General features: G+C 37.1%; 2 protein-coding genes across 2 annotated transcripts in view; one reads left to right on the forward strand and one right to left on the reverse strand.

Annotated features, from left to right (window-relative positions):
* LOC134537460 (uncharacterized) overlaps positions 1-17,386 on the reverse strand; it is a 69,021-nt gene extending 51,635 nt beyond the window's left edge. The window contains exon 1 of the mRNA XM_063377928.1: positions 17,241-17,386. The gene's annotated coding sequence lies outside the window, so the exon portion shown is untranslated. The remainder of the gene's footprint in view (positions 1-17,240) is intronic.
* On the forward strand, positions 17,318-20,020 carry LOC134537491 (uncharacterized). The gene is made up of 3 exons (XM_063377986.1): positions 17,318-17,612; positions 19,542-19,634; positions 19,929-20,020. The coding sequence occupies exons 1-3, from the start codon at positions 17,318-17,320 to the stop codon at positions 19,949-19,951; spliced, it is 411 nt and encodes a 136-aa protein (XP_063234056.1). The 3' UTR covers positions 19,952-20,020.
* The last annotated feature ends 4,077 nt before the right edge of the window (positions 20,021-24,097 follow it).

Genomic DNA, 24,097 nt, shown 5'->3' on the forward strand with positions numbered 1-24,097 from the left:
CATTAAGGGGCCCGCCTACCTGGTCACACAGACGGTGCGCAGAGCTTCAGGAAAAACAACGCGATTTCAAAACTACTCAAGATATCCTATTGGGGTATGTTTACGAAAAGCATTTAAGAGTTCGCTGAGGCCCGAAAAGTACTTTTAATTTTGGATCATGTTTTTAAACTGTATTTCTATAAGAGTTAAAATGGCTAAAACGCATGTTTTCAGAGTAATTTTTAGGCGTAAAACAACCAGTACAGATTATTAAAAGCACTTAAGGGGCTTGCATTACACCTTTATCTTCATTTCTCCGCCATATAATGTTGCCGTCACCGCTAAAATTTCACGATTATCCTGTGACGACGAGAAGACTGCGCGCCAGTTCAGAGACTTGCGCTTAGAGGCGACACCGCGCTAGAAATACCATCGAGCGTCGCGCTTATCATCCCGCCTCACTAACACACATACACCCCTGACGAGGCGGGCCCCTTAAGCAAGCAGGTAACTACTGGACAAGAGGGAAGAAGGGTCCAGGTAAGAAGAGTTGGAGGGGCTGAAAAATCAACCATGCTGGAGTTGGGTGCTTGGGCCTTGCGGCCCACATTTAAAGTTTGGGAACTCCAGGGTTGTTATTAATCAGGGGCGCAAGCGCCCCCAGGGGCGGGCGACTTCACTCGTCAGCCCAGCCACAGCTGCCCAGGCAGCCACAGTTAAAACAGAAGTGGGCAGACGAGCCAGTAAACCGGCTCGAACTGCGGGTGCACAGAGCGAAAGGCAGCCTGACGTTGCGCCATCTTTATCTTCCTTCTTCAGGTTAACAGCAGTACTTTTCATGCCAGGGTGGGGGGAGGGAACCAACCTCGCCACCCAAAATCCCCGAGACGGTTGAAGGTCGCGCCGCTCGAGGCTACTACTGCCAGACCTACAGTAACCCCAGCTGAAGGTTCATGATGTCTTCCTTCAGAGTTCCGATGCATTTCAATTCCGTTGCGCGCGCAGCAGTTCACAGCTCCGCAAGTTCCAGCCCGCAGTTCGTCTATACTTCGCATCCTGGGCACATGAGCTCCCCTGAGGTGCCTTCGCCGACGAAGCTGCTTCCTGCCACGCGCCGAGCTACATTCAGGCTACCTTTCACCCCGATAGCCGTAATAACGACTCCACAGGCCGGCCATTGGTCCGCGGATTGCTATTGGTTATTCACAGCCACCCCAGCGAGATTGCAACTCTCGAGCTGGGCTCCCGTATCCGCCACCCGCGGGACGCGGTCGGTAGCAGTTGGCGCTGCTAGGCCGCCCCCAGCACGCACACAAATCCCATACGCACTGCCAGCCTTCGGTTACCCAATATGGCACAGGGAACTAGCCAACAGCCCGCGAGAGAGATGCGCACGCCCCGAGAGACGACCACCGACTGAAGGGGGTGCCTACCCAAAATTTATGTGTGCAAGGTCAGCACGATCTTATCTTTTTCTCTTCGTCTGTTGAAAATGATCGTGAAATAATGGCTGGGTCATGGTGTAAGGAAGGGGAGGTGAAACCGTGCGCAGGTTTTCCCCCTCCACGCGCTCCCTTGCTATGTCACCTTGGTTGTAGCCAGCGCTCTTCTTCCAGGCGCTTCCCATCCATTTCATCTGCGTCTCGGGCGAATTTTTGTAATTGTTGGTTCTTATATAATCCCGAGTGTTTTTATGTAGCTGTGCACAGTTCGAATTTAACAATCATTCAAAAAGGCCTCGAGATTCTGGCATAAAATATTTTTCATTTCCAAAAAAAAATGAACATCTTTGCAATAAGTGGGTGAACGTATGCAAAAGGAAGGAAAATTTTTTGTGTTAGCAGATTTAAGTTTAAACCAACGTGGTTTTAAGTAGAAATTTCACTTGTTTTATAACACGAGAAATTATTTTAAATTATTTTGTATGATTAACTGTAGGTTAATATTTGGTCAAGGAATATATTTCGTGCTAAATACTGAGTTATTACGTGTAATAACAAAGTTTTTCACGGTCAATAGGTTATTTATTGAATGAATTTATTTAATGGTATTTAAACGTATTTATATACATTAATAAAACTGAAATCAATGGTTTTTAAAATGTTTGTGTGTTCGGGCATCAGCGAGAACTACAGAATTTATTTCAATTTAACTTTTTTTCTTGTTTGTTATAGAAATAACCTAAACACTAGGTTATGTAGCATTAATAAAGGGGGGAAAATATTTCATCAATGCATGTAAACCAATCGAATAAAAGTAGGAATGTGAACTACATATACGTCAGAAAGAAACATGCACATTTTTTCTATTGTTTAAATTGTTCTCTTAAATGTAATGGGGAGGACGTATTATATTGTTACGTTAAAATATAATTAAATATACACGCAAAACTGTGAGATATTAATTATAAAATATACAGAAACAAAACAGGCTTACATACAACCACTTTTGTAATTCGAGGTATGATATGTTTCTTTTAAATGAATTCGTATAGGCTTTGGAAGCAGTTAATTTTTATTTCATTGCTATTTCATTACTATTCATATGTATTTAACATAATAATGTTAATGCAAAATACCATTTAAAATGCGGGTAAAGTGAATTAGTATACTTCTCTAGTTACATGTGATCATACTGATTTTAATAACATGTTCTTTACCTACTAAAGGTATTTTAAGATTTCGGCATTACAATCTGCCTGTGTTGTGTTATTTTGTTGGTTACACACAATATTTAAAATTAACGTAAATGAATTGTTAGCAACTCTTGATTTTGCCAATTTTTCCCATTCAAGCGTTTAGATAATGATATAATTTTGTTTAAGAGTTTGTGTTTCATGCCTTAAATAGCATTTAAGAAATTAAAAAAACTTCTGTTGTAAATACTTAAAAATAAAGTTTACAGGGACCATCGCTCAGTGCATTCTCAGCGTAATGCCTGCAAACTGTTTTTTTGCTGAATATTGTAGAGCTATTTGGTTTAATAATATGCTTTAAATATATTTTTGACGTGACGTCTAATAAACGATGAACGCCGGCTGCACGCACGAAAAAGTGTTCCATTACGCAAATTGTTCCGTTACGCTGTGTCCCGTTACGCTCATTGTACGCTTGCGCCACATCTATTTCTCTTCCACACGATTGGCCTATGCGTCCGAGGAGAAGAAACAGCGGCAGCACACAACTTACATCTACACGTGAACTGTTTCGTCGACTGTTTATAAAGTGAAGTGAACATTTAATGTGGTTTTCATTGCTTATTACAACAACAATTTCGGCAATAAATATGATTACCTACTAGTATAATTTCAAGTATTTATTATTTTATTATTAAAATAAAAATGATTCAATTTTATTCATATAAGTATGCAATCATTTCATCAATGTTGTGTTATAACGTTTTCACGTTAACCTATCGTCCGTAAACCGACTTTATGGAAAACCAATTTTTTTAATATGTTTTTGGTCATTATTTATCATTTTGTTTATTGTTTGAAAATAAATAAAATTAAAATAATGAAATAAATGAAAAGTGCTTATGGTTATGTAAATTACAAATAAGTATTTAAAAAAACTTTATTTGATGTCAATTTTTTTAATAATATGTGTGTATTATTTTCTGTTGCCGGCATCCTGAATGTTCATTATCTCTATTAGATTAATATTCATAATAAATATTTTCTAAGTGTAATCATTCGAATTCACATTACAATTCTGTGTCGTTTTATGAAAAATCATTTTTTTTTTCGACAGTGCTGACATTTATGGCCATTGCGGTATCTATAGCCCGTCCCACTCTTAGATTGCAGTACACGGCTTATGGCGCGCGCTGTTGCCAAATCTCTAACACATTACGAATTTCAGGAGATGTGTGTATTTGTAATTCGGATTGAACAAGAAGCATTTTAATAAATCATATCGTAATTTATAATATTTTATACTATTACACATATAAATTTGTAATAATGCCACTTTTATGTAAATTTCAAATAAAAACTACCTATTGTACACGAATATTTCTTATAGTTTTCTTTTATGTTATAAAAATCCCATATATATATATATATATAATCACATTTTCATGGGCCCGATAAATGCCGTATTTTTGGACAAGTCATGTCCAAAATGATAAATAAAATACGGTAGGTAATGGAAATTCTCGGTCGAGTAGTTATGGGAAAAATCCGAACAATTGGGTCGAAATGGGGAAGATTTTTTGAAAAACAGAAAAATCGCAACAACTCCCATAATATGAATAATATCGCATCCGTTTTAACGTATGATAACTCGTAGTATCTAATGCCAAAAAATGTTTTCTAAATAAATTTTTCTTACGACCAGCCATAACTGCATGGGTTCGAAAAATATTTTCACCGGACAAAAAAAACGTAACTGCCTTAGTAGACACCTTATCAAATCTGTTTAAATTGTTTGTAAATATCATAATTATTTTCCAAAACTTTGTTATTTTGTAACAACCATTACTGCAAGGGGAAGAAAAAAATATGGGTTTAAGGATATAAAAATCCCTTTTTATTCCAATGTAAAGAAATATAATCATCAAAATCTTCCTGCGCCTTTAGGCTGTGCCGATAAGGAATTTTTTTTAAATTTAACTTACAACAAGAATCTGTTCACACACATTTCATTCATAGGAATTTATACGATAAATGTAACGTTAACTTGATTAAGAAATTAATAACATCACATACCTACCTTTTAATCACTATCGCTACCGCTGACCAATGTTGATACCCCTTCCATAAGAGTATCACAGAGCTGACCAGAAGAATTGTAAGCTTCCTTAATTTCATTGCACACACTCATATTTTTTGAATAATACTCAAATACATTCAACACAATCTTGCGCTCCCTCCCACGTAGCTTACCGATATAATTTCTTTTCGGTGTTCTAACTTCCATATTTTATATGTACGTAATATAAATAAATGTAGAAAATAAAATCACGTATGTTAATATATAATTTGTTTGTCAAAATTATAACTGTAACGAGTCACCGGACACAACGCGTTGCTTCGCCGCGAGACGCGATACGAACTGGCAGGCTGGTTTTCAGAAATGCGTGTCTAAGGAAATACATGGTTGACTAAGGAAGCCATGTATTTGAAATTGCTTGCAGGACAGAACCCCACTTATCTAAACACACGACCCTGTTTCCTCTTACGACGGCAGCTTGTGAGAGAAACCTCTATTGCAGCGCGCTCTTGTACTGATAAGAGCGATAAGACACATCTTTAATAGCTATTTCCACGGAAACTGTAGAAGCAATTGAGATGGAGCTGCTTTTAAAAACTAATTCAATTCATTGTGAACATTTTTCACGCTTTCGTCCCCCATCTATCTTTAATAGAAAAAAAGTTTTCCGCTGGTCAACTTTTTGATGTGTCAGTTTGTGAGAAAATACATTCCAATATATTAAAAAAATTATTCAAGTGTAACCTGTATAGATTTTGTCTTAACATTTGTTCGGTGGCGTCCTAAGGCATTAATTTATTAATAAAAAAAATCTGAATGAAATACACATGTAGGTTATTTTTTTATGATGTGAAACATCTCGGAATACTTCAAAACAGTTCGCAGTGAATAAGTTATGTTTTTTTTAATTTTTTCGGACACTTAAAATATTGTTAAGTATTCAAAATAAGCATTGGCTGATGCGTATTTCGAGGCTATACAATATGAAAAAAAGCTTGGTCCAAAAATTAAAATTTTAATTTCATTTGATATTTGGCAACAACGCACGAAGAAACAAGGACAGCGCTAACGGCAATCGGCGTGTGTTAGAGAGAGAGAGAGAGAGAGAGAGAGAGAGAGAGAGAGAGAGAGAGAGAGAATGCGCCCATTTACTTCCACACTGCAATCTAAGAGTGGGTTGCTCTATAGATAAATACAAGACCCAGTCAACATTTTGAAAGTGATGAAAGAGCGGGAAAAAATATTGCTTTATAAATTTTATTATTAATATAAACCCCGTGTTTTGATACTGATATATGTAAACTGTATGTTCTAAATGCATGCTATACAATGTACATAACCAAGTATTTTTACGCTTCGTGGAAACTCTCGCTATTCAAACGATTGTAAATGAACTGTCTGTGCGTCGTATTCCCGTAAGCGCGCTGCGTGTAGACCGGGCGGTGCGACCAAGGTGACGTAGTGCGCAGTGGAGGATGAGTTTGGGCGGCCGGACGGTTTCACCTCCCTTTCTTTACACCATGGGCTAGGCAGTGCCGTATTTTTTCTAAGCCGAGTCACTAATTCGAAGACGGCCCTTACCGTGAACAGAGTATGCGGGTTTGTTGATTTTTTTTTTTTTTTTTAACAGAATTAAAATTATCCGGACATCGGCGGGTCCCAATTAACACGAATAAAGGGGAGTTTACTATTTTTTATCAATCTGCTGCCAAGGCGCAGTAAGACTCGGGAGATGTTACGTCACATGACCTTGGACTTAACCCAGCTGCACGCCGATGTCTGAGAAGCTTGACAACACCTTCCGGGCTTTTAATCGCTAGTCCGTGAAATTCGGTAATCCGTGATTATCTCCGTCCCGACCATCACGTATTAACGAGTTTATAGTGTACTTAAAATAATGGAATTTGGCAAATTAATTAGGACCAATTATTCAAGTCAAATATAGAAAATTTAAAACTTATCAATATCATAAATAATGAAATTATGTTACATATAAGTAAAGATAATTACGCGATACACACACATATATATATGTCCATATACATATATGTATATGCACATATACTTAATATACAAAACTATTCTAGGCAAACGGCTATTTCCATGAACGGTTAGTAAACGTATTTTTTATATTTGATCGTTAGTGCACATCTCGCAAACTTACATTACATTACTGGGGTCATACATACAAGGAATATATGCGTAATAAAAACTATATATAAGTAAAACAAAAAGTACCTACAAAAAAATAACATCTACTTTCGCATTTTACTAGCAAATGTAAAATACTAACAAAAAATTTCGCACAAAACAAAAATTATTTATAGTCCATTGAAAAGTTACATTTGGGGTTGCGTTTTTTAAAGGACGCAATTTTATTTTTTTGATGTGTAGGGGAGGGGGGGGGGGTCAGTGTAAAGCTAAAACCAAGTTTGTGGGGTCGCCACCCTTGTCCCACGGCCGCCATCTTGAAAATAGGGGTTGAAATGGTTTTTACGATATATCTCTTAAACTATTTATTTGATAAAAAACAATTGTAAACATTTTTTGTTGAAAATTAAATTCTCTACAACTTTGGTCCAGTAACTGTTTGTCGTAGAACTATAAATAAAAAAGTTATAAGCGAAAATCTTCAGAAATTCGAGAAAAAATTTTATATTTTTCAATATAACTTTTTTTTTTATCATTTTACGAAAAAATGATATCTAACCATTTTTGTAGATTGTTTTTTGAGGAACGACTTTTATTCGCATCATTTTTTCATTAAGTCAATAGCTAAGGTTTTACAGCGCTCCGAAGTGAGTACTATTTTTCAGTACTCTTAACTATACCTATATTATACGTGTGTACTAATAATATGTCATCAGTTATTGTTTTTTTTATTTTGTTATTATAACTTTTTTAATTACAAATTTTTCAATATTATTAATAATTAATTATTGACTCTTTTCCCCACCACCCACGAGGTTGAGTCTAGAGGCGCGTTTTTTTTTACGTGGTATCCCCAATAGGCATAATCTACGGTGATTTTCTAAATTAGAACTACTCCGTCCTCAGTCGTTTCAATGGACCAGGCTGCGGCTCAGCATCTGATCGGCTTTCTGAATTAAATACCAGTGGGAGAACTGGAGAAGGAAGGGGTGTTAATGTCGGCGGTTCATCATCAAAGTCATTTTCATTTATTAATTCTGAGAGTTCCATTAAGTTGCTGCAAGTCTCTCCAGAACAATGGAAGCACACTGCAGAACATTTCAGCCCTGCTTTTCGACATCCACACATCGCTCCACAGTTTCCGTTGCATTTGCAAAAGATCAATTTTAGAAGCTCAGGGGGTGCTGGATGTTTAGAGTTCTGCACTGGCATCAATAATTTTCCACATTTTTTCCAGCCCCAGTCTTCAGGATCATTATAATTACCAAGCCACGACTGGACCTGATGGTAGGCTCGGAAAGTATGAAAGCGAGCTGTCTTGTGTTGGAGGAAGTGAAGATAAGTTAAATGTACTTTTTGTCACTGCCTTGGCGAATTGTTTGTATCTTAGCCTGTCAAGAGAATTATCATCTTTACTACCACCGTATAAAGAGATAAAAAAACGTTCACCAATTACAGTGAGCAAAGCAGGGTCAACTCTCTTGTTGAGAAACAAAGCCGTTCCACTTGCAAACTCTAAATGTTTTCCCAGGTTTTTCACAAATTTCATTTTACCGATATTGTAAGGAGCTGAAGTTGTGTCACATCCGGAAAAAGCATGAAGAAACAGCAAGTTATCCGCAATGACATTTCCGTACATAAAACCTGACGCACAATATAATTGTTCTGCTGTTCGTCCTTTTGATCGTTTAAAAAAAAAATACATTTGCTTGTTCTCTATGCCAAGTGCTGTGAGCAATATCAGTATGTCAATATCTTCAGTTACAATAGTAACGGTATTAAATAATGGAGATGCAGCAAGAGCAGTGCGAACGATAAGAGCGTCTGCGTCTGATTCTGCTTGGTCAACAGTGAAACCCATTTCCGAGAATACAGTTTTAAGAAGTATAATAAAGTTAAATCCTTTTATGGAGTGAAAAAGAGTCAATAATTAATGATTAATAATATTGCAAAATTTGTAATTAAAAAAGTTATAATAACAAAATAAAAATAAAAACAATAACTGATGAAATATTATTAGTACACACATATAATATAGGTATAGTTAAGAGTACTGAAAAATAGTACTCACTTCGGAGCGCTGTAAAACCTTAGCTATTGACTTAATGAAAAAATAATGCGAATAAAAGTTGTTCCACAAAACACGATCTACAAAAATGGTCAGATATCATTTTTTTCGTAAAATGATAAAAAAAAAAAGTTATATCGAAAAATATAAATTATTTCTCGAATTTCTGAAGATTTTCGCTTATAACTTTTTTATGTATAGTTCTACGACAAAACGTTACTGGACCAAAGTTGTAGAGAATTTAATTTGCAACAAAAATGTTAACAAATGTTTTTATCAAATAAATAGTTTAAGAGATAAATCGTAAAAACCATTTCAACCCCTATTTTCAAGATGGCGGCCGCAGGACAAGGGTTGGACCCCACAAACTTGTTTTTAGATTTACAAAGATCCCCCCCCCCTTCACATCAAAAAAATAAAATTGTGTCCTCTAAAAATCGCAAGGTAAAGCCTAAAAAATGTAACATTTCAATGGACTATTACCTACAATGAAGATATTAAAGATTGAGTTTATAGAAGCTTTTTCTTTTTAAAGCTAAAACTTTTTTTGTATGAACATTTAAATGAAAAGAAAATCATTGCATTTCGTTCCTTAACAGATAAATCCCAACCAATAGATCTGGGTTCTATTCCTAATCCGGGCCGTCCGAATTACTCTTTCGGTTACCGAAAATTACTCACTAAGTATGTCTCCCCTTTTCTTTATCCTACATTTCCCCATTTTTCTAACACGCTCAAAATGGCTATATTATAATTCAGGGCTCGAGATCACTCGTTAAAATTTTCTACTAGTTTCATTTTGAAACGGAGAGTACTTTTTTAAAATGTCATACTAAGCACCCCACGCTTTTATAACAGTGACAATTTTTCTCATCGCTAATTTTGTTCTTATACTAAGAATTATTTTTTTTTTGTTTTAAGTTCAATTATTGAAAACAGCGTGTTTTCAAGTACTTTTAAACTATATATTTTTTATCACCAATGCGCGGTGTAACTTCCACGATAGCAACGAAAGCAGTATATACGAATGAATCACGCAAGTCCGTCATCTTTTCGGTTTTTCTGAGACTGCATAATGGTGTTATATTTATGAATCAGATGCCTTTGGTAAGTGCTGTACGCTGAGAACCACAAAATTATAACTATTTTTATGTAGCAGACAATGCGCACAACAGAAGAGCGTAACAGATCTTTTGTTGCCACCTTTATTTATAATGGGGAAAAAATGAAACAATGTTTCCCGGCTCAAAGTTGTGTTATCATTTTGGTTTAGACGATTTTGAGAGAGCTGTACGGCATGTACAACGCATTTTGTACTTTCTTGGTAAAGCACTCAATACGCACAACAGAATGACATATCAGCTCTATCTGTACAGCGTTTAGTTTAAGTAAAAAAAAATATTTGAATTTTGTAGTTCTGCATAATGGTGTTATATTTTTGAATCAACTGACTTTGGTAAGTGCTGTACGCTGAGAACCACAAAATTATAACTATTATTATGTAGTTGACCATGCGCACAACAGAAGTGCCTAACATATCTATTGTTGCCACCTTGATTTATTACGGGAAAAAAATGAAACAATGTTTCCTGGCTCAAAGTTGTGTTATCATTTTGGTTTAGACGATTTTGAGAGAGCTGTACGGCATGTACAACGCATTTTGTACTTTCTTGGTAAAGCACTCAATACGCACAACAGAATGACATATCAGCTCTATCTGTACAGCGTTTAGTTTAAGTAAAAATAAAAATTTGAATTTTGTAGTTCTGCATAATGGTGTTATATTTTTGAAGCAAATGCCTTTGGTAAGTGCTGTACGCTGAGAACCACAAAATTATAACAATTTTAATGTAGTAGACCATGCGCACAACAGAAGTGCCTAACATATCTATTGTTGTCACCTTGATTTATTACGGGAAAAATATGAAACAATGTTTCCTGGCTCAAAGTTGTGTTATCATTTTGGTTTAGACGATTTTGAGAGTGCTGTACGGCATGTACAACGCATTTTGTACTTTCTTGGTAAAGCACTCAATACGCACAACAGAATGACATATCAGCTCTATCTGTACAGCGTTTAGTTTAAGTAAAAAAAAATATTTGAATTTTGTAGTTCTGCATAATGGTGTTATATTTTTGAATCAACTGCCTTTGGTAAGTGCTGTACGCTGAGAACCACAAAATTATAACTATTATTATGTAGTTGACCATGCGCACAACAGAAGTGCCTAACATATCTATTGTTGCCACCTTGATTTATTACGGGAAAAAAATGAAACAATGTTTCCTGGCTCAAAGTTGTGTTATCATTTTGGTTTAGACGATTTTGAGAGAGCTGTACGGCATGTACAACGCATTTTGTAATTTCTTGGTAAAGCACACAATACGCACAACAGAAGGACATATCAGCTCTATCTGTACAGCGTTTGGTTTAAGTAAAAAAAAAAATTGAATTTTGTACTTCTGCATAATGGTGTTATATTTTTGAATCAACTGCCTTTGGTAAGTGCTGTACGCTGAGAACCACAAAATTATAACTATTTTTATGTAGTAGACCATGCGCACAACAGAAGTGCCTAACATATTTATTGTTGCCACCTTGATTTATTACGGGAAAAAAATGAAACAATGTTTCCTGGCTCAAAGTTGTGATATCATTTTGTTTTAGACGATTTTGAGAGAGCTGTACGGCATGTACAACGCATTTTGTAATTTCTTGGTAAAGCACACAATACGCACAACAGAAAGACATATCAGCTCTATCTGTACAGCGTTTAGTTTAAGTAAAAAAAAAAAATTGAATTTTGTAGTTCTGCATAATGGTGTTATATTTTTGAATCAACTGCCTTTGGTAAGTGCTGTACGCTGAGAACCACAAAATTATAACTATTTTTATGTAGTAGACCATGTACACAACAGAAGTGCCTAACATATCTATTGTTGCCACCTTTATTAATAACGGTACTGTACAAGATGTTTATGCTGTACATTCATATTTTTCTTTAATGTTGCATTTTGTTTGGGTTTGGCTGTACTTCTTTACAACCTACAATAGAGTTAACTCAATTGCAGTGTTGCACTTTATATGTTCTGAATGGTATTCGCATTTCCTTTCTTGTTGCATTTTGTATGTGTAGTGTTGTACTTTATGTTGCTATTTTATGGTTAGTCAAGCACTTGTTGCACATTTTATGTGTAGTGCTGTACAAAAAGTGTTGCATTTTGTATGTGTAGTACTGTACCGCTTCACAATTTATTTTCATGTTGCACATTTTATGTGTAGTGCTGTACAAAAGTGTTGCATTTTGTATGTGTATTACTGTACCGTTGCACAATTTTTAGTTCTATGTTGCACATTTTATGTGTAGTGCTGTACACAAGAATGTGTTGTATTTTGTATCTTTAGTGCTGTACCGCTTGGCTCCGCCCACATCTCCGGTTGTGGGAAATGAGGGGAAGGAAAATAAAGTTAGAATAAATCCAACTTCAGCCTAGTAAATAAAATTTACCCTGAAACTATTGTCTAACCTCGGAGTTAACCACGATGGCAATCTTTATCGTTTTATAAGTCCTAGATATGCCAATGCTGATGTGTGGAACTCTTGCCGTGTGTGTTGGCCATCTGCGGTTCTGCCTGCTGTTTAGAGGTGGGTCGAAAAGTATCAACATGATACTTTGGCACTGATACGCGCCTGTATCAGGAACGGCAAACGAGTACACTTGAAAAGTATCAGAGACTTTAGTATCAGTTCAGAATTCAGCTGGAACAACACCACGGCCAATGAATACAGTAACCGATCGCAGATGACGGTCACTTGGGCGGAGCTTGTGAAAGGGGAGGGAGCAGGAACGACGAATAAGGGATAAAGAAGGGAAAGAATGTAGGGGAGGAAGCGCAGGGGAAGGCGTTGAAGCCTTGAAGGAGAGGCGCAAAGCGATATTGTTACTAGCAGGGCTGCCACTCATGGGTTTTTCCACCCAGATCTGGGTTTTTCCAATGGTGTTTGGGTTTCTGGGTTTTTAAATAATGAATTCCAACAATTCTAGGTTTTTTATAATTTTAATTATTTTTATACCTAAAACAATAATAAAGGTAGTAGCTACTGTATCTGTTGCAATATCTGTTTGATAAATGCAAACAAGTCTATGTGTTTCACACACAAAAATACATATAAACACAAAACTAGTTTTCAAGAAGCTAAGTCGAATATTAAATTAGACACATTCTTCAAAGAGGCTTGCAGAACACAAAACCAATGTAACAATTAACCTTCAAACCAATCTTGTAGAATCAGACTCTGAATAAAGACTAACGTACATGATGCAGTTTTATAAAAACAATTACCGGTTTAAAGGATGCAGTGATGGTGTTTGTTTTGTCATGTATATATTTGTAGGTTTTTTTATGATATGTACTGGTCCAAGAATTACTTATACAGCCATTTTGCTGCAGTGTAATTTTCTTGTATTGGTTGTATTTAACCGTTTTCAGTCTTGTAAGGTAATTAATTGTTTTATATTAAAACCAGTTATGTTTATATTTTTGAATTAGTACGCAAACATTTTCAACGATAGCATTTTAGACGCATCTGGGTTGTTTACCCATGTGTCTGGGTTTTTTTGTAGGTTATCTAGGTTTTTCATGAATATCAGAGTGGCAGCCCTGGTTACAAGTCGTTTTGTTTATTGTCCTACGTACTTCAAAGTACGCTCAGTGCGCAGTGCGTGCACCGTCTCGTTCAATAATAAAACTAATGAAATTTTAATATTAAAAAGTACATTAATACAAGATATAATATTTATATTTGTGCACCTAACAGCTATGAAAATGCAAATAAATTCTCAGTTGACACTAATAACAGATGTAATCAACATATGGACTTTCTTTTTTCGAAAACAATTAGTAACTAGTGTTTTTATACATTAAAAATTCACGATTTTATCAAAAATAAAAAATAAAAAAACAGATAGGTACATTAGTGAGCATACTATATCAATTTTTACGTTTCAAATGTTTCTTCAGATTAGTCGATGATTTATAACTCAGTTTTTGTTTACACAAATTACAATTAGCAAACTCTTTATTTTCCGTGAAAAAATTCCACACAAATGAAGTCTTTTTCGTGCACTTATCCATTCCTTATTTCACTATAAAGATACTAACTACAAAGCATGACAGCCCGCAAAATGGTGATACACGGCCAGGACGAACTGCAGTGAATGTTGAACTGATTGATACTGGCTGTATCAGGCGGACATGAGAGTAACAGAGGTAGAGAATTACCGGGCGTGATAAATAATGTATCAGATTCTCCTTCCGGTCGCACGGTCTGCGTACGCGGAGCTTTGTTGCCTCCTGGGACCGTCTGATACAGAAGTATCAGAGACTTGTAGCTAGGTACATTACTGTATCAGTATCAGGTTGGGACTGATACCGAAAATTGCTGTCGCAACCCACCTCTAGGTACATATGGCGGCAGGAATCCGTACATTTACAGTGATAAATGTGTACTTTCTTGTGTCATGCCCAACATTAATAAGTCTTACAATTATTGTCGGTGGGCATGTTACAATTTTTAATAAAAAATAGCTCACATTTATTTAAAACAGTGCATAACATTGTAAGCATGTCAACCATACATACTGACATCTTTTAATTTAACAATTTAATCAACTGCATAAATGTATTAAAAGCTGTCATTTCTGCAACTCACGGAACAGATAGAATAAAAAAATTACATCAAATAAGATATAGGGCCTAGACCCATTCTACAATGGCACTGAAATGGAGATGGATGTCTCAACATTTCACTGTGTCGTCTTCTGCTTCCACAATGCATGGAAACTTAACTAATTGTAACTGATAAGATTGCTCTTTAATCTTAAAAAATATTATTTAAATTGAAAAAAATTCTTCCAAACCATTGCATGGGCAAAGTTTACATGCATATTTAAAATAAATGACTATTAATCAAACACTAGATAGGCTAGTCTTATACTTCCGATAATTTTTTAACATGTTTATGACAGCAGCCAAGTATGTACTCGTGTTTATTGGGTGCGTGGAGCAACGTAAACAGAACTCAGATTGCCGAGTTAATCCTTGCGGGTCTTTTTCAGTCTGCGTGCTATTGTATAAACACTATTCTGTGAGATCTGATTGTGTGAACCATCTCTGTTTCAATGTCATTGTATAATGGGCCTAAATAAACAGAAAATTACATTAAAAAATTTAGTGTGCTTGTTTAAAATAAAATTTATTTCGGTAATTTTCTTCCATCAAGACTTTTCTTGAAATGAACTTAATAATAAATATCTGAAAATACTTTTTTCGAGTACTAGAAATTTCTTGTATTTCCCTGAAAACAGCATCTTTGTATTCACTTGTTTCTTGGAAATAACTGTATATATCTTAAATTACAATACCTAAACAGTACCATAGCTGTTACTATACCTAATTATATGGTAATTATCTCGACTAGTCCCTCTTCCTTTAAAAAAATGTTAAAAATTCGGAAATACACTTTTATTTTGTGCTACAAAATTTCCTCTATTAACCCTACTTACGGAGATAAAAAATTCCAACACGTACATGCCTGTACATTGCTGCGGCCGTGACCATATTTTTTGTTTCCAGCGTGGGTTCTTGTATGTTTATTTTGGACAACTCATGTTTAATGGTCGATTAGGTACGGTTAGCTACATTAGTTAAATATGTAGTTGAGCGGTATTTGCGGGGAAAAAATGTTTAAAATCTGAAAATACTTTTATTATATGCTCTTTAAATTCCTCTTTTCATTAAAGCCGGCGGAGATAAGAAATTCCAAATACTTTAGGAGATATAGAATTTTTTAATTTTCATAGTTGGGCGATATTTGTTAAATAAAATTTAAAAATTCCGAAAATACTTTTATTCTATGCTCTTCAACTTCCTGTTTTCATTAAACCTGGCGGTGATAAGAAATTCCAAATACTTTAGGAGATATCAAATTTTTTAATTTCATCACAATACCTGTTCATTCATGCAGCGTTAACTATTGTTTCTTGTTTACGAGTATGAATTTTTTTATTTTTTTTTTCGCGGCATAGGTGAACGACTTTATCATTGTCTACTAATGGCAAATGAATTGTAGCCTCCTCTAACTTATGTGAGTTTTTAACGTTTCAAATTTTAATGGTTTCTTTGTTATTTGAATATTGTTGCGCAAGTAATAATTTAAAAAAAAAATTACGTGAGTTCCTTCTGTCCATCCTTTGTCCCGGTTGGTTAGGTCAGGTCAGGTCAGTTACATTATAAATAATTTAAAACTAAAGAATAATTAAAATTAATTCACATTATTTTTAATGTCACCTTAGTTTCAAAGTATTTATAATGTAACTGACCTCACCTAATCAACCATTTTAATTAATTAGGCATTCATGAACTCACTGCAAAATAACAAAAATGGTGGCGGTCGAATGATTACATAGATCTTCTATAGCAAAATTAAGAATGGCGATGTCTCCTAAAGTATTTGGAATTTCTTATCTCCGCCGGCTTTAATGAAAAGAGGAATTTAAAGAGCGTATAATAAAGGTATTTTCAGATTTTTAACAATTTTTTCACAAATACCGCTCAACTACATATTTACCGCTAGATTATAAATACTTTAAAACATTGTGGGCGGTTGATTTGGTTAGTATAGCTACATTTAAAGTACTTAAAATATACAAACACGAACCCATGCGGCAAAAAAAAAAAATATGGTGACGGCCACACAAATGTACAAGTATGTTAATGTATAAACAGTGATAGGCCTATCTCCTAAACGAGTTTGAATTTCGTATCTCTGTAAGTTGTCTTAAATAGAGGAAATATTGTAGCATTATATAAAAGTGCTCCCGAATTTTTAATATTTTTTTAAGGAAGAGGGACTAGTCGAGATTATTAACGATTATATGTATAAAATTATAATTTATGTAGAACTAAAGTATCGTAGACCTAACATTCACAACATTCTGTTGTCAGATTGGTCGTTTAGGTTAGTGGTGGAAGCAAAAAATGGTGCCGGCTGCGTCATTGGACAGGTATTGTAATGTATGATGTAAACAGTAATTTCTCAAAAACCAGACTGAATTTAGAAATGTCTTTAGACCTTGAAAAAATTATTTTTCTTATTTTATTACGTATTTAACTACGGAAAGTCACGACAAGAATTTTACCTTGTTTTCAATTGAACTTCTAATTACTAGTCTTATTTTAGTTGCCTCATTTGTAGCAAAATATAGCTAGTTGAACCAGTTCAAAAAGTAAATAGTTCATAGGTTGTATAGGAATATTTACTGACCTATTTTCTTTTGCAGTTTCAGATGGCGCTGATCATTGGGGATTCTCAGGTCAAGTACCTGAACCAGTATCTTTAGGATGGAATTACTTGTATTCCTAAACCAGGGTACAAGGTTCAGGATCTTGTACCGATTATTGAAGAGGTTGGACCTTCAACAAAGTAGTCCTCCATTGCGGAACCAACAATGTGCTGAGCGAGGATGCAGAGACCTTGAAGAGCGTAAATTAATATGCTACACTGATGGTGTCAGGCATCCAACCAAGGAAAATGAATGGCTACCGCTGCGAAACATCTGGCCAGCGTGTTGCTGGGATGAATGCCAAGTCAGCTTGCGTAAACGACATGCTGCGACAGTGTTTGCCAAACATTTAGGTAATGTTCATTGAACTGTGGGATTTCTTTTTGCAGCCAGGAATGATTTCTTTTGATGGACTTCACATCACGGCTCAAGGTTGCAAGTTGCTGTGCAGATCCTATGAGAAGTTTTTCAAGAGTAAGGTGTCCATCAAATTGTCTGTTCCTACAGAACATAATGTTGTTTTTGTTTCCAGGATGACTACTACAATTTATAGTGAGCAGCAAGGGGTCACGGCATCTTTACCTTCTTATGAAGACTTTCCTTCCCTGGAAGAATCTTGTACACAGAAGCGTTTTGTCCCCTCTCAGGTTCCAAAAGTCAAAAAACTACCTGCTTTTCAGAGAATGTCTCAGTGTTTGAAGGTTTTGCCTAGCCAGTTCACTTCAATTTCTTGTGTACCTTGTGTAGTCCAGAATTCCTTTGCCCCAGTAAATCCTGTTGTGCCATCAGCTGTTGAGTCTCTTAAAAGCAATTTTCAGGTTCCTGTGACTACCCCATCTTCTGGACAGTCATCATCTCAGGCTAAAGTGTCTGGGCCACTTCACAACGTATCTTCTGCACCTCATTCACCACTGCCATCTTTTCAGCACAGTACTTCAAAAAGGTTTTTTTTTGCCCAGTTCTGCCATGTATTGAATCATTTGTCCATGAAAACAAGTTTAATGTTTTGATGTCTTAACAGAGAACGAAGATGCCGGCATGTTTGAATGTAGTTTTGGTGGTAAAAAGTGCAGTAAAAAGATGAAAGATTGTAGGTTTAAGAATAGTGTCAATCCAAGGAAAGTTCGGAGATGTCTGGTTGGAGAGGGAGCGACTTCATTATCAGAAGGTGTATCGTTTAGTAGTTATAAGGAATTTACGGGGGTTTATGAACAGTGGTTGGAAGGACATCATCCAATGAGAGTGAACCATTCTGTAAGATGTCCTGGTGGTGGTGATAATATTCCTTATGTGCAGGTAAAATATGTGTGTAAACATTTTGGTAAGCCTAGGATTAGAGGTAATGATGTGCGGCCAAATCAAAAGTATAATGCCAAAGGTTGCCCTGTACTTGTGAATGAAAATTGTTTATAATAATAAGTTGAAATGTTATGTTGTGCTTTGTATGATTGATTGCCATAATCTTGAAACTGGTCCAGATGTCATTATGCATTATCCTGATCTAAGATTACTTGATAAGGGAGAACAAGAGGCAATTGCCCCTTTAATCAAACATAACATGGGCACGAAGGAATTGAGACAGTTTATTGGGGATGAAAGTGGGAAAATGTTACAGAGTAAGGATGTTCACAATTTACGTCAGCGGGCAAAAGAGAATATTGTTGATGGGCGCAGTCAGGCAGAATTTGCAGTCATATTTGCAGGAGGGCTCCATTGAACCTTTTCCTACAGTTCCTGTAAGACAGAAAACTTTTTCCACTGACATTAAGTGTAACATATTTTGTGTTTGCAGGTTGCCCCATTCACGAAGCACGAACTTCAAAACCTTAAATGCTATGGTGCAGTGTGATAGTTGTAAAGAATGGTACCACTTCAGCTGTCTCAATAAGGTTATTGATGTTGATGAAAAGTACATGTGTCATTTGTGTGATTTGTCATAATGTTGCTTGCTCATATGCATTTTTTTACTCTTAGGTTCTCACCAGGTAACACCTTGAATAAAATGTTTGCACTGTGTCTCCCCCATATCTGATCTTTGTAAGGTGTTTGATATTGTAGGATTTAATTTTATTTAATCACCACCAGGATGTGAGATATGCAGAGCTATGTTCACGGTGATTGGACTATCAATGCCATACATTCCACTAAAACTTTTGTTTAAAATTTCTTTGTTTACTTGTACTTGTTTTTTAAATTATCATTTACAGCTTTGAAAAGACTTACATTTAGATATAATTCACCATCACAGATGTCAGCAGTGTGTGTTTTCCTGTCATGGGTAGGTGGTGTAGGATCTCGGGCAAGAGGGGACTGCCCCCAACCTCACTCAAGACAGGCCAAGGGCATCCATCCCAGTCCAGGCAGGGGAATAAGGGGTGTGTAAATATGTGAATATGCAGGAAATTAACATAAACCAGTTGCAAAAAATTAATAGTTCCAAAAAATGGAAATATTTTAAGTTAAGCTTTGACAATGGCTGATCATCCATTAGGAGATCAGGTTGCTATTGAAATCTTATTTTGCTTTATAAGTACTTTATTATTATATTGTTATTACTGTGTAGTTATTTACATTTTACCTATTGGTATCAAAGTGTAATATATGTAATGCATGCAGTTAATTAACAATTTTGAACATTTAATAATGAATCATCTGTTCATGTTTTTCAGGTTGTGAAGGACGCATCCTGTAAGGGTTAGTTTATTGGTGTATTGCTAACAAAATTTTATTTTTCATCATAAATACTTTATTATTATACTGTTATTACTGTGTATTTATTTACTTTTTACCTTTTTTGTATCAAAGCGTAATATTGTTACGCCCCTCGTGCTTTAAAATAGAAATTATTTTGAATTAATTAAAAGAGCCTTGGAAACAAGCTGGAAAAAAAAATACGTTAAATGAAATGATTTACCAGAGGCGACACGAGGTGGGAACAAACACAATTTAGGAACTTCCTGTAACAAAGGGGAAGTTGGGGGATCGTTATAATCAATAAAATAAAAACTACACGATTAACTTGATCTATAGTTTCCCTGTTTTATTTGCCCTGATGAATATCATGTTTCAATTATTTTCACATACATACAAAAGATTTAACCATTTCCTAAGATTAACAAAAGGAACACGAAATTGGGGCCGGCCCGGCTTACTGAGAATAATTTACATTTTTAGTTTGAACTCTAAACATTTGCATTCTGAGTTTTACACCCAAAGTTGGATGGATCCGATGATTACATTGATTACATCGATAATAAGTTCTATTTGTTTTACATTTTCCTTGGGAAAAACACTGGTCGCTGGTGGGTTGGTCGTCCGCTTAAGATAGTTCGTAGCTCGGTAAGGGGGAAATGTTGAATTTACATTACCACCCGGGGTCTTCAAACGATCACTTCGGGTGGTAGAAAAGTTTCTTCTAATGTTTCTTCCCACGGAACAGGGAAAGGGGGGAGGCCACGAGATGAGAGCATCAATCTCTCCCGGTCATCGAACCCTGTCTGCAACAGTCCAAATCAAAACTGATTAGAACTGGTATACAGGCAGTCTATGGGGCAGAAAATGCCCGGAAAAAAAATTTAAAGGGAAAAAGGAGGGATCGCGAATCATCACTCACCAAAACAGGGGAGTTGCCCAGCACGCTGCAGTCGTGGAGTCAGCCAGGCTCGGGAGCTCGCGAATTGCGCGGCAGGACGCGGATGATTTCTTCATAATAATAAATTTCAAAGAGAAAAATTTCTAAGGCAAATAACTAAACTATGCAGACAGACTAATCTACTAAAATGGACTTGAGGGATAGCATCCCTTATACAAGGCGACTACATATTCGTTAACGGTCGGATGAAATCTACCCGATTCGCCGATACTCGATGGAGGTCTGTCTGCAGCCGCGACGCGAGTTGATCTGTCTCGCGGTATACGGCGTCTCGTAATTAAAAAGTGCCCACCGGCTCTAACAGGTGGAAGGGGGGGGGGGTGTCTGGCCCGCCGAAAAATACCGAACTTGCCCGAATGAGGGCGGAAAAAAAAACTCTAGCAGGAGTTTTGAAGTTGGCCACACTGGGCTACCGTAGAGAACTCTGTCGAGGCAGGTCTGAGTTGAAAACAATCGACTCGACCACGGCGTCCATATAACTCAAGGCAAAGCAGGTGCTGCTCTCTGGCGCCCTAGCGGGCAGGCAAGCGGAGAAGTTCGCGACTTGGCCGCTAGGAAGCGCTTGTGATCAGTTTTGGCGCCTTCGTTTTTGCGCGGCAGACCTAGAGAACGGTCACCGGTCCCCAGGGGGTTACGACCGGTCATTGGTCTTACTTGGAACTGAGAAGGGGGGGAGGTGGGGGTAAAATGCAACGTTGGTGGGAAACTACGCCCCGTCGTGGCTACCGAGGGGCGAATATAACACTACGACGTGATGAAAAAGGCGGATCTCAGCTCGTCTCTGCGAACTGGTCGCCTGGAAGCTACAGCCTTGCCTATGCAGTTAGGGTCACGAAGGGAAATAATATTACAGGCTTGAGGCGTGACTGAAGGCGGGGGAAATGGTAAGCGGCCTGCCAGTCAGTGATTAGGCCAGCAGAATATCCGATACGCCGATGGGAAAGGGGCTTCAGAGCACTGAGACAAAGTTTAACTCAGAGGGGTACACCAGAATAACAAATTAAAATCACACTATAGTAGAGCAAATAAAATTTCCACACAAAAAATTTAAAATCATAATAAAAATTTAAAATATATCGTGTCGAATTTACTAATTAACGGCACATACTTCCCCCCTGAAAGACGGAGTCAGGGTGGCCCACTTGAACCACCAAAAACCTGGGTTCCAGAAACTTACCCTGTACCAGGATCTACTGTAGTAAACTACTTACAATGGCTAACAATTCTTAAGGCTAAAACTTACAGATAACTTATTGAATTAGGGGCGCCCCTTTAAACTAGACAACTTAGCGTAACACTTCTTAACCTAAATTTCTTATAAACTAGTACCATGGATTTTTTTATTTTACTTATGATTATTACCTAGGTTTTTTGTTATATCAACACGTTGGTTGAGTATGGCATGCCGTAGTAGGAACGCTGTTCCTTGTATAAAGAAACACAGTGAAGAGTGCCCACATTTTAGGTTGGGGTGTACTTTCTTCAACTGAGAAATGTGCGCGCGCGCGCGATATTCGCCGGAACTGGGGTCGGCTAACGCGACCGTGACTGGCGTGAGGTATCGCTGGATCTGCCAGGGGCCATTCCAACGATATGAAAGCTTGGCTGACCTCTTGTCGATCGCCTTGCTGAGTGTGTGTGCTCTGCACAACACTAAATCTCCTACTCTGTAGGGATTGGGATAGCGTTTTTTGTTATATTTTTGCCTGCTTGCCTCGTGGGCCAAGTTCAGGTTTTTACGAGCTCTACTCCAGACTTCCTTGATGTTCCTGGGGTCGTCTGGTAGTAACTCTTTTAACGTCCATTGATTAGAGAGTGGGGTGTTGGGCTGGTACGTAAACATGAGTTCAAACGGTGTTGTTTTGTGACTCTCATGTCTGGCGGAATTGAAAGCCATTTGCAACCACACGAGATTGGAATCCCACCTATCCTGCGAGTTCGCATGGAATGCTATCAGGGCAGACCGGAGGTTTCGGTTGAAACGCTCCGCATGCGAAGGCTGGGGGTAGTAGGGAGTCGTGGTCACGTGCTGAATGCCGTGTGAAAAACACATGTTTTTGAACTGAGTCGATTTAAAGTTTGTGGCATTATCGGAAACAATAATGGAAGGTACCCCGGATATTTTGAAAATATAATTTTGGAGGGCTCGAATGGTGATTTCGGCCGTGGCTCTTCGAACAGGGATTAGCCACACAAATTTTGAGAATGCATCTACGCATACTAGAAGCATCGAATTTCCGTCCTTTGACCTTGGGAAGGGTCCCACAAAATCTATGAAAAGCTTTTGCATGGGCCTTTCGGCCACGTCAGAACTTAAATAGCCGAACTGGGTCTGCTGCGCAGGCTTACTCAATGCACATAATTTGCACAATTTCACCCTTTGCGTTATATCCTTGTGCATTCCGTCCCAGATAAAATTCCTGCGAATGTTTTCAATTGTTTTGAAAATTCCTAAGTGTGCGCCCAAAGGTGACGAGTGGTAATATTGAAAAACCATGTCCCGGTCCCTGAGATTCTGAGGTAAGGCTATTTTAAAATTTTTTGCCTGTTGTGTCCTTCGGTAAAGGATGCCTTTTGAAAGTTTGTAAAATTCTGGAGGTGAGCCTGATTTTATTTGGTTAATTATGTCGGACAATTGTGGGTCAGAATTTTGATTTGATTGTATGTCGGAAAATGCTAGAGGAAAATCTGTTAACAATGCGTGGCAGGACATAGGATTGTTTTCCTGAATCTCGGAGTTGGAAGGATTCTCGAACATTCGAGAAAGAGTATCTGCCACGATGTTCTGTGAACCACGAATATGTTGGATTTGAAATGTCAGAGAAGCTATCTTGACAATCCAGCGTCCTAATTTGCCTAATTGCTTGGGGTGAGCCAAAAGCCAAGCAAGGGCCTGATTATCGGTTTCCAGCAGAAATTCTTTGTGTTCCAAATAGGGCCGGAACTTATCTATGCCGAAAACTACGGCAAGGCACTCAAGTTCGTATACCGAGGAGGCTTTCCTCTCCTGGTGTGTTAGGGTGCGGGAGGCGAAAGCTATTGGTTGCCTGCAGCCATCGAATTCTTGTGACAACACGGCCCCAATGGCCACACTGGATGCATCGGTTTGCAAAATAAAAGGTTTACTGAAATCAGCCATTCTAAGTACTGGAGGGCTAGCTATTGCATGTTTTAGAAAATCAAAAG

This window comes from Bacillus rossius, chromosome 1 (assembly GCF_032445375.1).
Source record: "Bacillus rossius redtenbacheri isolate Brsri chromosome 1, Brsri_v3, whole genome shotgun sequence".
NCBI lineage: Eukaryota > Metazoa > Arthropoda > Insecta > Phasmatodea > Bacillidae > Bacillus > Bacillus rossius.

Coding starts and splice junctions, on each gene's coding strand:
- LOC134537491 (XM_063377986.1), top strand. CDS start 17,318: ATGGAATTACTTGTATTCCTAAACCAGGGTACAAGGTTCAGGATCTTG. Junction 17,613..19,541: donor AGTGTTTGCCAAACATTTAG/GTAATGTTCATT, acceptor TGTCATGGGTAG/GTGGTGTAGGATCTCGGGCA. Junction 19,635..19,928: donor TCCAGGCAGGGGAATAAGGG/GTGTGTAAATAT, acceptor CATGTTTTTCAG/GTTGTGAAGGACGCATCCTG.